This window comes from Phacochoerus africanus, chromosome 6 (assembly GCF_016906955.1).
Source record: "Phacochoerus africanus isolate WHEZ1 chromosome 6, ROS_Pafr_v1, whole genome shotgun sequence".
Lineage (NCBI taxonomy): Eukaryota > Metazoa > Chordata > Mammalia > Artiodactyla > Suidae > Phacochoerus > Phacochoerus africanus.
In genome coordinates, this window is record NC_062549.1 from 104,028,008 (window position 1) to 104,044,469 (window position 16,462).

At 46.7% G+C, this 16,462-nt stretch overlaps 1 protein-coding gene across 2 annotated transcripts in view; it reads right to left on the minus strand.

Moving 5' to 3' along the window:
• Positions 1 to 9,521: 9,521 nt before the first annotated feature.
• The window catches only part of TTF2 (transcription termination factor 2), a 42,353-nt gene continuing 35,412 nt past the window's right edge, over positions 9,522 to 16,462 (minus strand). For both annotated transcript variants that reach the window (XM_047784911.1, XM_047784910.1), the window contains exons 19-23: positions 15,771 to 15,829; positions 14,380 to 14,530; positions 13,178 to 13,260; positions 11,399 to 11,473; positions 9,522 to 9,869 (exon numbers count right to left, since the gene is read on the minus strand). In XM_047784911.1, the coding sequence (XP_047640867.1) occupies positions 9,725 to 9,869; positions 11,399 to 11,473; positions 13,178 to 13,260; positions 14,380 to 14,530; positions 15,771 to 15,829 (513 nt within the window). In that variant the 3' untranslated portion in view covers positions 9,522 to 9,724. The remainder of the gene's footprint in view (positions 9,870 to 11,398; positions 11,474 to 13,177; positions 13,261 to 14,379; positions 14,531 to 15,770; positions 15,830 to 16,462) is intronic.

The window sequence follows — 16,462 nt, forward strand, 5'->3', positions numbered from 1 at the left end:
CAAAGGACGTGAAACAGACCAGACACACGGACTGTCAGGTCATCACAGAATGAATACATCTCCTTAAGACGGACAGACGTGAGCTACACCAAAGCTGTAAATACTAAGCTGTCCACTATGTTCTCACCCTTTTCTGGAACGAGGCTCGGTCAGCCCGCTCTCTGACCAAAATCGGATCCTCCCAGAAGACACTAATGGCCCTGTGACCCCCCTCAAATTGTTATCTGCTCTTCTTCACTTCTTATAATCACTGGGGTCCAGAGGTCCTTTAGCTCATCACTGCTGCTTTAGCATCAGTGGTTCTCAACAGGAGTGAACGTGCTCTCCAAGACATTTAGTCAAGTCTCGGAGACATTTATCCTGCCACAGTCAGGGGCAGGGTACCAGTAGCATCTCTCAGTCAGGAATACTGCTTATGCTCAGTTCAGGACAGCTTCCCACAGTGAAGAATTACTCAAAGCGTTCATAGTGCTGCTGCTGAGAAATCCTGTTCTGGACCACTCCTCCTCCTTTAAAAATGGCCAGCCTTGGAGTTCTCTTGTGGTGCAGTGAGTTAAGGATCCAGCATTGTCACTGCAGCGGCTTGGGTCACTGCTGGGATATGGGTTTGATTCCTGCCCCAGGAATTTCCAGGTGCCTCGGGCATGGCCAAAAAAAAAAAAAAGTCCAGCCTTGAAGCTCATGCCTTTATACTACCATTTACCCCTACATGGCTCAGCTATCCACAGAGCCCCAAATCACTCCCTCTTATTCCTTGAAGATTTATTTTTTGCTTTTTAGGGCTAAACCTGTGGCATATGGAAGTCCCCGGCTAGGGATCAAATCAGAGCTACAGCTGCCAGCCACAGCCACACCAGACGCAAGCTGCATCTGCAACCTACACCACAGCTCCGAGTAATGCCGGATCCTTAACCCACTGAGAGAGGCCAGGGGTAGAAGCACATCCTCATGGATACTAGTCGGATTGGTTTCTGCTGTGCCACAACAGGAACTCCCTATTCCTTGAAGATTTTAGCACCAAACTTGCTGCTACTCCCACACCATTCCTCATCAGTCTTAGAATCCATCAATATCCGCACAGATGTCTGAATTCCGTGACCACCTCTGAGTTCCTAACTCAGCCGTACAATCAGTCACACCCTAGATCTTGATTCTCAATTTCAAGCATCCTGCAACCACGGCCGCCCATCTTCCCGGCTCACGCACTATAACCTGACTACGAATTCCTCTACCTCCCTAGAATCCCCAGTGCAGTGGTTCTCGCACTTTCCCACCAGGCCCTTCCCCCGCCTCATGGCCTTTCCTTCACCCTTACTCAGCTTGGGCTCTATGGACCATCATCACACTCTTGCATGGAGCCTCCCTCTGTCCTTTTTTGCCTGGCAGAACCCAAGGTTAGATCCCAATCTCCATCTAACCAAACTGAATGATTCTGGAGGAAAGCACAAACATAGGATGACCAGTCTCACTTTAAATCCAGGACCGCTCATTCCAATGGGCTCTTAGCTTTGCCCAGTAGGCTGTCAGCATCTTCCACTCCTAGACAATTATTTCACACTTCCTTCTCCTCAAACTCCAATTTGTACCTCACTTCCCTCTCTGCTCATGACCTTGCTTCCTATTTCAGCCAGAAAACAAAAGAATTCAGAAGAGAATTTCTGGACGCTCCCACCACATCTACAAATCTACCTACATGCCTAGCAAAAGCAAACTTCTCTATGAGGTCTCATTCCCTCTCTACAACCCAGGAACATTGCTGCAGGGGTTTTCCCCCTCCTGGACTGCTCATTTCAGAAAACAAACATGCTACAATATTCCCCGTCTTAAAAAACAAATTTCCCTTGATTTTTGTATCAAGTAGCTAGGGCTGCCATAGAGAATACCATAGACTGGGCGGCTTAAACAACAGAAATTTGTTTTCTCACAGTTCTTGGGGTTGGAAGTCCAAGATCAAGGTGCAGCAGGTGGGTTTCTGCAGACATCTCTCTCCTTGGCTTGCAGATGGTCACCTGCCCCTGTCCTCGCATGGCCTTTTCCCTGCATGTTCATCTCTGGCGTCTCTCCCTCTTATAAGGACACCGATCCTGCTGAATTAGGGCTTCCCTCACATGATCTCATTTAACAGTAATTATCTCCTTAAAGGTTCTGTTTCCAGTTAAAGCCCATTAGGGCTCAGGGCTTCAGTCTCTGAATGTGGGGAGAACACAGTTCAGTCCCTCACAATGTGTGCATCTCCCTCTGAGAGCTGTTCCATTATTCTACTTCCCTTTAAAAAGACCTCAAAAAATAACTGTTGCTTGTTATCTCCACGTCCCCTCCTTGAATTCCCGCTTGGATCTAATCCAGGCTTCGACCTTTACTGCTCCACCGAAGCAGCTCTTGTCAAGGTCACTGGTAATAGCCACGGTAATGGAATCCAGTGGTCACTTCCTGGTCTTCATCCTTTTTGACCCATCGACAGCATGATCAAAGATGATCACTTTCCCTTCCAAAAAACAATGTCTCCACTTGGACTGTGTGGCTTCACTCTTCTTAATCACCCATCTCACTGACGTTCCTTCTCTGTCTCCCTCGGTAGCTCCTCCTCCTCTTTCCAGTCTCAACATGCTTAACAGCACCAAAGATCAGTTCTTGTGTTTTTATCTTGCCCTCCCTTCCTAGGTGATCTTATTTGCTCATGAGTTTAAGCAACTTTTCTACCCTATGGCTCCCAAATTTGTCTCCATCTCCAAACTCCCTATGATTATATCCAAGTTTACTTAACATCTCTACTTGGATGTATCATAGGCACTTCATCTTTAATATGTTCACCACAGGGAGTTCCTGTCGTGGCTCAGCAATTAACAAATCCGACTAGGAACCATGAGGTTGCAGGTTCAATCCCTGGCCTCGCTCAATGGGTTAAGGATCCGGTAAGCTGTGGTGTGGGTCGCAGACGTGGCTTGGATCCTGCGTTGCTGTGGCTGTGGTGTAGGCGGGCAGCTACAGCTCCGATTGGACCCCTAGCCTGGGAACCTCCATATGCCATGGGTGTGGCCTTAGAAAAGGCAAGAAGGAGTTCCCGTCGTGGCGCAGTGGTTAACAAATCCGACTAGGAACCATGAGGTTGCGGGTTCGGTCCCTGCCCTTGCTCAGTGGGTTAAGGATCCGGCGTTGCTGTGAGCTGTGGTGTAGATTGCAGACGCGGCTCGGATCCCGCGTTGCTGTGGCTCTGGCGTAGGCCGGTGGCTACAGCTCCGATTAGACCCCTAGCCTGGGAACCTCCATATGCCGCGGAAACCGCCCAAAGAAATAGCAAAAAGACAAAAAAAAAAAAAGAAAAGAAAAGGCAAAAAGACACACACACAAAATTATAAAACAAAATGTTTAAAATTGAACTCCCCATTTCCAATTCTCACTGCCCACCAGAACCGAAGTGTTTCTTCTGCAGCCTTCTCCATCTCTTAAAATCCATTCTAACTCATTCTTATTGGTGGAGCCAGTAGCTTTGGAAACTTCCTTGGCTCCCCTCTCATGTACTACACATCCAATCCACTAGCAAATCCTATCAGTCAGCCCTTCAAAACGCACCTGCTGAGCCCTGCCCTCTGCCTCCACCACTACACCGCTAAGATAAGACCATTTCCCCCCTGGAGTTCTGCAACAGCAAGCCCCCTACAGTCTATTCTCTACCCAAAAGAGAGGTCCTTTTAAAATACATCACATCATGTCACTCTTTTGCTCAACACCCTCCAATGGCCTCCCATCTTACTCAGAACAAAACTTTTTTTTTTTTTTTTTTAATCTTTCTAGGGCTGAACCTGCGGCATATGGAGGTTCCCAGACTAGGGGTTGAATTGGAGCTGTAGCTGCTGGCCTACACCACAGCCACAGCAACGTGGGATCCAAGCTACGTCTGTGACCTACACCATAGCTCACAGCAACACAGGATCCTTAACCCACTGAGCAAGGCCAGGGATTGAACTTGTGTCCTCATGGATGCTAGTCAGATTTGTTTCTGCTGAGGCAGGACTGGAACTTCCAAAGTTAGTCTTTATATTGGTATGTAAGACCCGGTGGGACCCGGATCCCTGCTCATCTCTCATTCCTCCCCATTCCCCCTCCAACACTCTATTCCAGACAAACTGACCTGCCTGGAGCTCTGCAAACTCTGTCTTGCAGCCTTTACAATCACTGCCCTCTGTCTGGAACGCTCTTCTTATATAGATACCCACGTGATTCACTCCCTCCTTTTCCTCAGGTTCCTGCTTCTTTGTCAAATATGGTCTTACTGGAGAGGTCCCTACCTACCCTGTGAAAAACAGCAACTCTCCACCCCAAGACCCCATGTCACCCTTATTCAGCTTCATCATCTACATAAATATTCTAATTCTTTTTTTTTTTTTTGCCTTTTCTAGGGCCGCTTCTGCAGCATATGGAGGTTCCCAGGCTAGGGGTCTAATCGGAGCTCTAGCCGCTGGCCTATGCCACAGCCACAGCAGCTCGGCATCCGAGCCTCATCTGTGACCTACACCGCAGCTCACGGCAATGCCAGATCCTTAACCCACTGAGCGAGGCCAGGGATCGAACCCTCAACCTCATGGTTCCTAGTTGGATTCACTAACCATTGCGCTCCGATAAGAACTCCTAAATATTCTAATTCTTTACAGTCTATCCTTTCATACTTGAATGTAAGTTCCATGAAGGCAGGGATTTGACATTTATTAACCACCCTATTGTCCCCAGGTAGGGCAATTCCTGGCAGAGGGTTAATACTTTGCTGAATGAATAAAGATCTCATTGGCAGAATGTTTAGTTTGGATCACCTTGGTAATGGTTTCCACGAGCCAGACTCCCCTTCCCCCAAACTCTGATATTTTTCATTTAACCAAATACCACTTGGAAAAAAACCTCTCAACCCTGCTGGATGAATGATACGCACCTTAGGGACTAGCCTTGAATTTTCCAATTACCTCAGACATCTAGGGAATTGCTTGCCAGGAAGACGCTTGTTGTATTACATCACTTTCCCCCCACGTGTCTCTTCATGAATCAGATTTTAGAACTGAGGAGAAAAAGCTTATCATTTATTTCAGTTGGAAAAAAGGTCTTGGTAATTGGATAACTGTACTCTAAAGGAAATTCTAGTGCAATAGGACATTTCTATAAGACATGTAGGCTCTGGCAAATGTCCTAGGCTTTAAGCAATATTAATGGTAGCAGTTCTGTTCCAAACATTTAAAAAGGTTGTGCAGGTTGTGAGGGGGAAGGGGAGGCTGTTATTTGCTCTGTCTAAATGCAGCTGAAAAACTTGGCAACATCAGACTGATCTGCAGAGCCCATGATTCCAAGGTAAAGACAAAAAGAAGTTTCAGGATTTAGGAATTGCCTCCATTGTAGCCAAGCACTTCAGAAATCACCTTTGCGTGGGGAGCACCCGCAGCAACAAGGTGCAGCACTGGGACATAAGCTGTATCTCTGGTGTTACAGGCAGGAAAAAAAAGGGCCGCAAACGACAGCCTCCGTCTCCTGGGATGTTGTAACAGGATAAACACCTTGGCTGTCTTGGATAACAAATAGACACACACACCCAGCAGCCCACTCATGCTCCAGTCGCCAAAATACAGTAGTCACTCAGCTCCAGAGGCTGTGTCTCTACGTGTTAGGTTTGTCTCAATGAAGAGGGGGTTGGGTGAAGGGAATGTTAATTAAAAGCAGAAGGGAGGAAGAGGCATTTCGCTCTTTGCCTTATTACCATCTACATATTGATGCCTGTGCCTTCACCACTTCCTCTGCTGTAGCTCTCATTGCCGTGGCCACTTCACAGCCACATGTGCCGATGTGAAGAACACCTGTCTCCCCTGCCAGGCGGGAAGCCTCGGGAGGACGCGGGTTATTTCTGGTTTCGCTGGCCCTTCTATTTCTAGTGGCTGGGAGTGCTTGGCATATTTACCGCAGGTTTTTAAATTAACGTATGAAGAGTTAAACAGTACAAGTATTCCTCCCATCCTTTCACACGTACTCTCCACCTATACGCGGATTTTGCTAAGGATGCTGGGTAAAAACTGCTCCAATGAAGACGTCGTTTCCCATGTTACCTCTAGAGCTTAGGCCGCTCTTTCATTTCCATCCCCGTCCCCTGGCTCCTGACTCCAAACCATCCTTCGTATTATAATGGACCCCCATTTCATTTTTATTTATGCCAACATTTTAACCTAGGTTATACGCCTACACATTCTAAATTCCTCCTGCAGTCCTCTCGGTGCTTGAAGGTATGCCTTTTAATTCTTTATGGCTTTCCCTAGGGCTAGATGCCACATAGCAAAGAGCAGTACAAGGATCCCACTCTGAAGACGCAAATTCTCTCCAGGCATTATGGCAGATTTCAAGATTTCAGACAATCAGAGGGCCCGCCTCGAACACTGGCATTTCCATGACTAGCCTATCCGTGCAGGAGAATCTGGCTTCACCTTTGAGCCCTGCCGAAAGCTACTTCATTGGGCGACAGCGAATCAGAGAAAGGAAATAGCCCAGGGCTCAGGTATAGCCATTCCGAATCACACACGATCACGAGGAAGGGGTCACCTCCCACAAAGACTCCTTTGTGGTGCTCCTAACACTTGCCTGGCAGCAGAGTCCTTGGTAAGGTTTTAAAGGGCTCGGGTTCCATCCAGCCACAGAAGGCACAACGCCCCTTTTAAATGAACTCTGCTAAAGAGCAGTCAAACTATAAAGCTTCCACGAAGGCAACTCTGTCACATAAGAAATACCTTATAAACTGGGTGCTGAGCCATGCTGCACTTTGGTAACAGATGTTCACCATCTGGCTCTTTCAGCTGCATTGACTCTTTTATTCTCACATTCCAAGACCTGGTCCCAAAGCAATAACGCCAGCATTCGGATGGCACATCACGCTTCATAAAGCACGTATTACCTCATTTTGTCCTTGCCTAAGACTCGTGAGGTAGGAAGGTAGGGATAAAAAGAAAATCTAGCAGTTACGGTGTCACCTAAAGGAAGGCGGGTTGACACTGGCCGAACACACAGGGCAGCACCTCCATTAGACGGTACATTGTGGGGTGCTGCCCACTGTTAGAGGGTGCAGAGACCCACCTTGTCATGTTCCGATTTTAGGAAACTGACTCACAGTAACTATAGTGAGTGCCAGCCTGACACAGATACCAGCATGCCACCGATTTTAATTCAGGAGACTAGGACTAGGATTTAAGGATGCACATTTGATAGAGTCCATCTTGTGAGGGCAGCGGTTCCAATTTTTGCTGTATCTACTTCACATCAATAGCTTCTCCCTGTTACAGGAGCACCTTACCAAGACCTAACCGGTGGCTGTGCTCATTTAGAATCAGAGTGAGGAACCCTAGAGAAACCGTTTAAGACACCAGAAGGCATCTTACAGTAGATTACCTTGGTCAGTGGGCTCTGAATATCTGAAGACTATACGTTATAATCCCTGTATCTGTTTCCCGACTAAACACAGGAATACCCGAACCTCAAAGGTGACTCTGCTTCTCTCCTAAACCGTGCTTGCAAAGGACACTACCATGTTCACCTAACATGACTTTTTTTTTTTTTTGTCTTTTTAGGGCCACACCCTTAGCATATGTAAGTTCCCAGGCTGGGGGTCAAATCAGAGCTGTAACCGCCGGCCTACACCACAGCCACAGCAATGCCAGATGCAAGCCGCGTCTGTGACCTACACCACAGGTCACAGCAACCCCGGATCCCCAACCCCCTGAGTGAGGCCAGAGTCAAACCTGCATCCTCATGGATGCTAGTCAGATTCGTTTCTGCTGAGCCATGACAGGAACCCCTTAACATGCAAACTGACACGACCCACCCGTCAGTCTCGCCAAATGGAGTAAAGTATGTATGTGTTGCTAAATTCCCAGTGGAGCAGAGGGAGCTGTGTGCTAACCTCGCACCTTACACAGGAGAGAACCAAGCGGCCTGGGAACCTGCACCTAGCTTAACACCAGATAGTCAGCAAATGGTAGAGGCAGGGTTTGTTCGTTCCTGCTGGCCCTGGAGCCACTGCTTCTCTGGGGATACTATCTTTGCCCTGGTGTATGATAACCTGCAAAGGGCAATCCTACAGCCTCCATTTCCTGATCTCATCAGGGACCTCAACGCAGCTGCTGTGTTCTAAAAACAGTGCCCACCACCAATGCGGAAAGCACAGTGTAGAGAAGTTAATGACCTTTTCAAGGCTACACCCTCAGCTAAGAAGAACGAAGTCAGAGGCCTTCCTTCCAGGCCGCTCTGTCTTGACCTTGTGGGCTTTTAGATCTTGTCCCGAGTGGGCACCTTTGTCTAAATAGACCCCAGTGCCTCAGTCCCAACTGCGACTGGGCCCACACGGGCTTTTGTCTTCTAATCCTCATGCAAAGGAGGGCAATCGTTCTATCTAGAAAGAAGTACTATTCTTCCTAGTAGAAATCAGCAGAGGGAGGGTTTTGGACATGACTGCTAATGAGAAGAAGGGAATCTGAAGAGTTTCCCAAGTAAGAGCGTCTCAAGAGTCTGTATGAGTCAGGATACTAACTGCTATATGAACAACTCCCAAATCTTATAGTTTACAAAAAAAAAAAAAAAAAATTTCTTGGTCATGTCAGAGTCCAATAGGGTTGAGAAGGGCAGGCTTTGATCTGCTCTCATTCGGGAACTGAGGCTTACCAGTCTACCAAAGGTCCATGGCCAACAGCAGGTGAAGAATCTCTGATGTAGTGGCTTCAAATTCTCTAGGGCCCTGTCGTCTTCCACCAGGGCCTCCACATGCAGTGGGCCACAGAAGCAGCAACATGAGTCAGTTGCAAAGTTGTAGATGGCAGATAAGAAGTGACTTACTTCCCTTCTCTCCATATCCCACTGCCTTAGAACTCAGGAACATGGGCCTGGATAACTGCAGTGAAGACTAGGAAATGTGGGCTCTGGTGGCCAGGAGGGAAGGGAAATGGAGGTTAGTGAACACGAAGCATTATCTTGGCTGCACGTGTTTACTGGATTATGCCAATGACAGTACAAATGCTAAATGATACAAGAACACTAAATGAAGTAATGATGCCAAGTGCTACAGATTAACTGTAAATCTGTAAAAATACAAATACTATAAAAATGATACCCAAGGGAAATTATATGACATAAATGTTACATGATATGATAGTGATACAAGATGATATAATAACACTAAATGACAGGAGAGCAAATTCTAAATGATACGATGATACAAATACCAATGACCTATATATCATGTACCAAGTGCCTCCTTGACCTTAGGCCTGAGAGGAGGAACTGCCTAGATGGAAACTACTACAGAGGAATGGCCACAGGGACCCACTTCGGCTCAGCCCGTAGCAATGGTTGGAGCAGACTTGTTGGCAGGAGAGATGGAGGTGGGATGGAGCTTGTGTTAGAAAAGGCAGGAACACTGGCTCCCGCATCAGCTGGGAAGAGGGAGGCGACAGAGGGCTCTCTGTGCTGTACCCCTCTCCCAGAGTTGTTTTCCAAATTATCTAACCCTAAAGCATTTTATCTGAAGTAATTTATTGGTTTCTATGTCACTCATTAAATAAGCTGATGCGTTAACATGAGTGGTCGCCCAACTGGTTAACAGGGTAAGTTGCCAGTGAAGTGGAATGCCAAGGAGAGCTCAAAGCTTCTTAGTTGTTATGCCCAGACCCTAATACAAACCAACAGTGGCACTATTCTGAGCCCCAGAAACATGAAGTTAGATGCCAAAAAGGATTTTGAGGTCTGCCAAGGTGAGCTTGGTAACAAATTCTCCAGATCCTGATAGGATCTGTTTGGCCAAATCTTTCTTTTTTTCCTGGAGCTGCAAGATTTTCTCTTCCACTGTTCCTTCACAAACAAATCTGAAAAACAGACATGTAAGCCAACAGTCAAAAACCCAAAGCAAAATATCCAATGACATACTCAAATGTCTACCTATGCTTGGGATCTTTTCTTTTTAGGGTTGCACCTGCAGCATATGGAAGTTCCCGGGCTAAGGGGTGGAATCAGAGCTGCAGCTGCTGGCCTACGCCACAGCCACAGCAACGCCAGATCTGAGTTGCGTCTTCAACCTATGCCACAGGTCATGGCAATGCTAGATCCTTAACCCACGGAGCAGGGCCAGGAATCAAACCCACATCCTTATGGATACTAGCTGGGTTTGTTAGCGCTGAGCCAACGGGAACTCCCACGTTCAGATATTTTATGGGGATGTGGATTTGCAGGCCTGAAGTTTAAGAGACCTAAGAATGGAAAATACAGATTTTGGACTCACTGCAGTAGATGGATTCTTAAGAGAGGTGCATACAAAGTGAGCTGAGAGCTACAGACGGAACAACTGACATAACTGCTTACTTGGCAAAGTCTGGAATTCACGGATGCCCCCCACCCCGCCCCCAGCAAGAGCAGCTTCCGTGGAGCAACAGGGATGAAAGCCAGTTTGTAAAGGGTGAGGAATGAATCGGAAATAAGCAAGAAAAGACAGACGATGATTTCTAACTCTTCAGGAAACTTGGCAACAAAAAGGAAGGGAGAAAAAGGTCTCTGGCTAGGGTGGACTGTATGGTCAAGGGAAGTGTTGTCATTGTTTTTAAAGACAGGAGGGACATTCCCCAAAATAACTGGCCTGTGCACTTTAAAAATGTCACTATCCTAAAACACAAAGAGCGTCTGAGATACCGTTGCAGATTAAAGGGGACGAAAGAGTCAACACAACTGAATGCTACACAGGACCTAGAGCTTTCTTCTGCTGGAAAGGACATCACCTGGACAAGTGGCAAAGCTGAATAAGATCCACAGATCAGATAACAGTACTGTGTCATTGTTAGCATCTTGGTGTTGGTCATGTTCTCATGGTTATGTAAGAAAATGTCATTTTCAGGGAAATGCCTGTTTTAGCATTTAGAAGGAAAGAAGCATCAGGTCTGCAACTTACTGTCAAATGGTCCAGAAAAAAGCTCACACACACACACACGTGTCACAGTGTACAGGAATTTTTTTGTATTATTCTTGCATTCAAGAACTGTGCAGTATTCTTGTAATAATTCTTACATTCTTTTCTATATGTCTGACATTACGTCAAAATGAAAGTTAAGCAAAAAAAGAGAGGGGGAGAGCGAGAGGGAGAGAAGAGTCATTTCGTGGGCTGCCTCGACTGAGACGAGGCTCGCCCTGTACATAAGCTTCTCTTCTTCTGCTGGGACCAACTCCAAGGTTACCCCCAAACTGCCTGTGTTCCCTCCCTGACTGAGAACCAAGGAGGATGGGACCCATGGGTACTGTTGCTAAGGTGACAATCAAATATTTTAGATACTGGGAAAATATGACCCAAATATGACCCAAAGCAGATTTTCACGCAGGCAGCGCTTGGTTCTGGATGACCGTGACTTACCTGTGTATGACAACATCCTTCTGCTGCCCCACCCGGTAAATTCGGTCAGAGGCTTGATCTTCAAGTGATGGATTCCTGTTGGGAGAAAAGTGAAGTTCAGAGGTGCCGACATCCCAGACCAAGGGTGGGCAAATACCATGGACCCGATCCAGTCCACAGTTTGTCTTTGTATGGTTCACAAGCTAAGAATGGTTGTTTTATATATATATATATTTTTTTTTTTCCTTGTCTTTTTGCCTTTTGAGGGCCGCTCCCGCAGCATATGGAGGTTCCCAGGCTAGGGGTCCAACTGGAGCTGTAGCCACTGACCACAGCCACAGCAACGCGGGACCCGAGCCACGTCTGCAACCTACACCACGGCTCATGGCAATGCCGGATCCTTAACCCACTGAGCAAGGCCAGGGATCGAACCCACAACCTCATGGTTCCTAGTCGAATTCGTTAACCACTGAGCCACGACAGGAACTCTGTAGAATGGTTGTTATATTTTTAAAGGTTTGTAAAAAGTCAAAATCAAACACCTACAATATAGAATATGTGACAGAGACCTATACGGCTGGTGAAGCCTAAAGTACTTAATATTGGGCCTAAAATACTTACAGAAAAAGTCTATAGATTTCCGTTCTAGTCTATATGGGCCTGGGAAAGCTCCAGACAACCTTCTTGCCTTCTCAGGAGAAACTGGGGTCAGATTGCTAATAGTAACGCTTCACACCACCATCAGCTGAAAACTCTAAGTAACACAGTAACACCAGTGCTCAAATCTGGTCAGTCATTAGCTGGATGACTTTGGGTAAGTCATCTAACCTCAACCCTCTGGGCTTCAGGTGGCTACTGGGAAACATGAGGGCAGGCAAATGATCTCATACGTTTTCCAATTTTAATATGTTCTGATTCAATTAAGGAGACAATTTGTTTCCTTCTTCATAGATTCTCATTATCAACTCCAAACTAGTTTCTCATCTTACCTCTTCAAAATCTTGCTTAATGTTTCTCCAGTTTAGAGACCAGTGTAATTGCCACTTGGCTTTCCTCACTCTCACGTATGGGGGAGTCCCAGGTAAGACCTAAACACATTCTCCAGGAAGATAATAACAGGTTGGCCTGTTTGTGCCCCTCTGGGCTGCCTGGAGGATTAACAAGTGACAATCCCTGGCAACAGTGCCTGGAGCAGCAATCCCTGATGGGCGTAACTGGAAAATCAAAACTGGGATGAGTGAATTAGGACACTTCCTCCTAGCAACGCATGAATCATTCACCTCGTATCTAGGAAGGACACTGCCGCACTCCTGGTGTTGACACTATGTGCAGAGAGTCCAAGGCTGTGTGTTAAGTGTGTGTCTAACATCACTAGAAAATTCTTTTGCTTTTCCCTTTTGGAGTAACAGTTCTGCCTCTTCACCATGGTGAGATTTCCTTGAACATCAACAAGTATGTCTGAAATACGGTGTTTTGAAGAGGAAAAAGTTCTTCATTGGATGATGATGGAGCTCTTAGCCATGAAGAAAAGCCCTGCTCCCAGTTTCCATGGAAACAGATGTTAGCTTCACAGTAAAGTAAATAAGACTATTTTAAATCATCATTTGAAGCCTCGCTTGCTCGGGAAATCACGGCCGTCAACTAGCCCTACACCATTCTGCTCTGTATCTATACACACGTTTGCACAGAGGAATCTCCACAATCCTAGCGGAGCACGCTCAAGATAAAAAGGCAGGCCTTACTGCCCCTCTGGTTCCCCTGATATGCTGTGACAACCCAAGAAAAATCCAGAATCATTACCAGTGCATGTCCAGAAGAAAAAGATGGTTTCCTCCAGTCAGGTTTAGACCAACCCCTCCAGCCAAGAGAGAGATCAGCATGACCTTCAAAAGGAAGCACATCATTAACGTTACACAGATTTGGTCTCATGAAGCACCTCGCTTTCTGGCTCAGGTTCGAGCCCGAGGTCCACACAAATAAGCAAGACGCTCTTATCACGTTTCCTCCTGCTGTGGTAAATGCACCGTTTGGAAACTCTGAGAGGCTATCTCCCCTGCCTCAGCTTTGACAAAATTCTCAGGTACCCTTTTCTTGACTGAGTCAATCTCAAAACATCAAGTGCGTGCCTGTCAAAACTAAGGATACTACCACTTAGAGGGGTGGTCAGCTCAATGAACTTTCCATTAATCAGATTCTGTCTGTTCCATCAGCCCTGCCCCCCACCACTACCATCACTATGAGTCTCCTGCCCATCACTCAACGGGTGCTTCCAAATTCCTACCATTGGTCCTTCCGCTTCCCTCCATCTTTCCTCATGTCAACGTCAAAATCTCACCCATCCTTCCAGGCTGGCCTCCTCCACAAAGATTCTCCTGATCCTAACCAGTTCTGCTCTCACTCTCCTTTTAGCCCTCGTAATTTATTCTCTTAGGGTATTTGCACCCTTTGATTTGTACCCTAATAAATGTCAAGGAAATTAAAAACACCTGGTGGGAGAGTTCCCGTCGTGGCTCAGCAGAAATGAATCTGACTAGCAGCCACGAGGACACAGATTTGATCTCTGGCCTCGCTCAGTGGGTTAAGGATCGCGTGTTGCCGTGAGCTGTGGTGTAGGTCACAGATGCGGCTCGGATCTGGTGTTGCTTGTGGCTGTGACGTAGGCCGGCAGCTACAGCTCTGATTCGACCCCTAGCCTGGGAACCTCCATATGCCGAGGGTGTGGCCCTAAAAAGACAAAAAAAAACAAAAAACAAAAACACCATCTAGTGGGATCAAGGCTATGATATTTTTTTGGGCTATGCCCCTAGCATGCAGAAGTTCCCAGGCCAGGGATCAAACCCACACCACAGCAGTGACAATGCCAGATCCATAACCTGCGGTGTCACAAGGGAAATCCCAAAGTCATGAATAATGTTGAACTGGGTTCCTATGTTAAAATCTTCTCTGTATAACTGAGAGCGATTTGCTCCTAACTCCATAGCTCTGCTATGATCAGCTGGTACCTGAGGGCCTCCAGAGCTGTTAAACGCCTCCACCAAATCCATTCTCTGTTTGGGGTTGACAGAGCCATTGATGGTGGCATAAGTCACTCTGTGTCTCTTGAGGTGCAAGGCTACAACCTCCAGCATGCTGGTCCACTGGGAGACGATGACACTGGAAGGAAGGATAAAACAGAAACCCAGTGTCCCCAATGAGGTGATGCAAACTCATCTGCAGAGCTTTAATGCCCATTATTTGTAAGATCCAGTTACTGAATATGGACCAAGAAAGGCCTTCTGCCACCTAAGGGGAAAGGTCCACACTTGGGTGACATTATAAGATGACAATGCTTCTGGTTATTTCTAGATCCAGTCCACAGCCTCTCCAGTGCTAAATGCAGTCAGAATAAAGGGATGGCGAAACTAAAGAAATGGCTGCAGCCTCCGACTATCTGGGGGTCCTGTGCTCATCCAGGGGGGTCTGTGTTCCTGAAGAAAAGGAGAACAAGCCCTGCCCTTTGCCAGTCAGAACAACAAGCTTCGAGGGCTTCTCTGTTCCTCCCCCAGGCTCTTAAAGTTTCAGGTTTTTATTTTTATTTTTTAAATTTTTTTAAAATGATTTTTATTTTTTCCATTATAGTTGGTTTACAGTGTTCTGTCAACTTTCTACTGCACAGCAAAGTGACCCAGTCACACACACATATATACATCTTTTTCCTCACATTATCCTCCATGCTCCATCACAAATGACTAGATATAGTTCCCAGTGCTACACAGCAGGATCTCATTGCTTACCCAGAGTTTTAGGTTTTTAGATCAAAATACCTCTATTTACAAATGCGTGAACAACACCCAGTAAAGTATAGCAAATAACAAATGAACCTTCTTACAAGCAGTATGCAGCTTAGAACATTCCCAGCCCCTGGGGGCTCCCTGTCTGATCACACGCCTCTCCCTCCCTTCCCCATGTGTTACTCTCCAGCTTTTCTTGAGATCATTCTTCTCTATTTGTACCTTTTTTTTTTTTTTTTTTGGCCCCACCTACGGCAATTGGAAGTTTGGGGGCCAGGAACTGAACCCACATCCCAGCAGCGACCCAAGCCACTGCAGTGACAATGCCAGAAGCTTAGCCTACTGTACCACCAGGGGACCCCGCTTCTTCTCTATTCTTAAACACTCCTTTGGATGCTCAGCTTTCTCTGATCCTCTAGGGACTGCCTTTTCAAGCAGTGCCACAAATATTTTAATTAGAAATCACAGGGAATTTATGCTATGTAACCTCAGTGCGCTCTGCCGAGCGTGACTCAAGGTTCTTGATATAAAAAGCTAAGATTTATAACCACCGACAACAGCAACCAGTAAATAGCTCTTGCTTAATTACAAGCGACACTTGGATGATGAAATTACGCATTTACCTCTTTTGGGACCCTGAATTTCTTCGGATTGCCTCCAGTTCTGCCAACAGCGATGAAATCTGGGGAAAGGTGGTATTAACACATGCAGTTTTAAGCACATTTGCTTTTCTCCATTTTCTCTCCCCTGATGAAGGAATCGGCCTCCCCCACGGCCTCTCTGCTTCTGGGTTTACCCCCCTCTCCTCTCTGCAGCCAGAGGGCCATTTCCAGAATGTCAGTTTCTCATGTTCCTCCTCGGCTAAAGCCCCTGCAGTGGCTTCCCACTGAGAATAAACCCAGGTTCCTTACAGTGACCTCCCAAATTGCTGCTGCCCTACCTTCTGCTCACAGCTCCGCCTTCATCCCTCAGGAGGCCCTCTTCAAATGATGCTCCGGTGATACAGACGTTCTCCATCCACTAAGCCCTGCTTTGTCTCCTCTTTGTCCATTCTGCTCCCTCTGCCTAGCACGGCCTTATGGTCAGCGTAACCCCACTTCATCCTGGTCCCCGCTGTCGGTCTAATGCTCCTACAGCACATTTTCTTTCTTGTATCATGGTCTTTTTCATACTAGTAATTGCTTATATTAATCATCTTTTGCTTTCACGGCCTAAGATGCTCCATGGAGGCAGCATTCACTTCTGTGCCTCGAGCACCCAGGGCATTGCTGGACCAGAGGGGGTATTAATCCTAAAACTTATGGAAGAAGGTCAA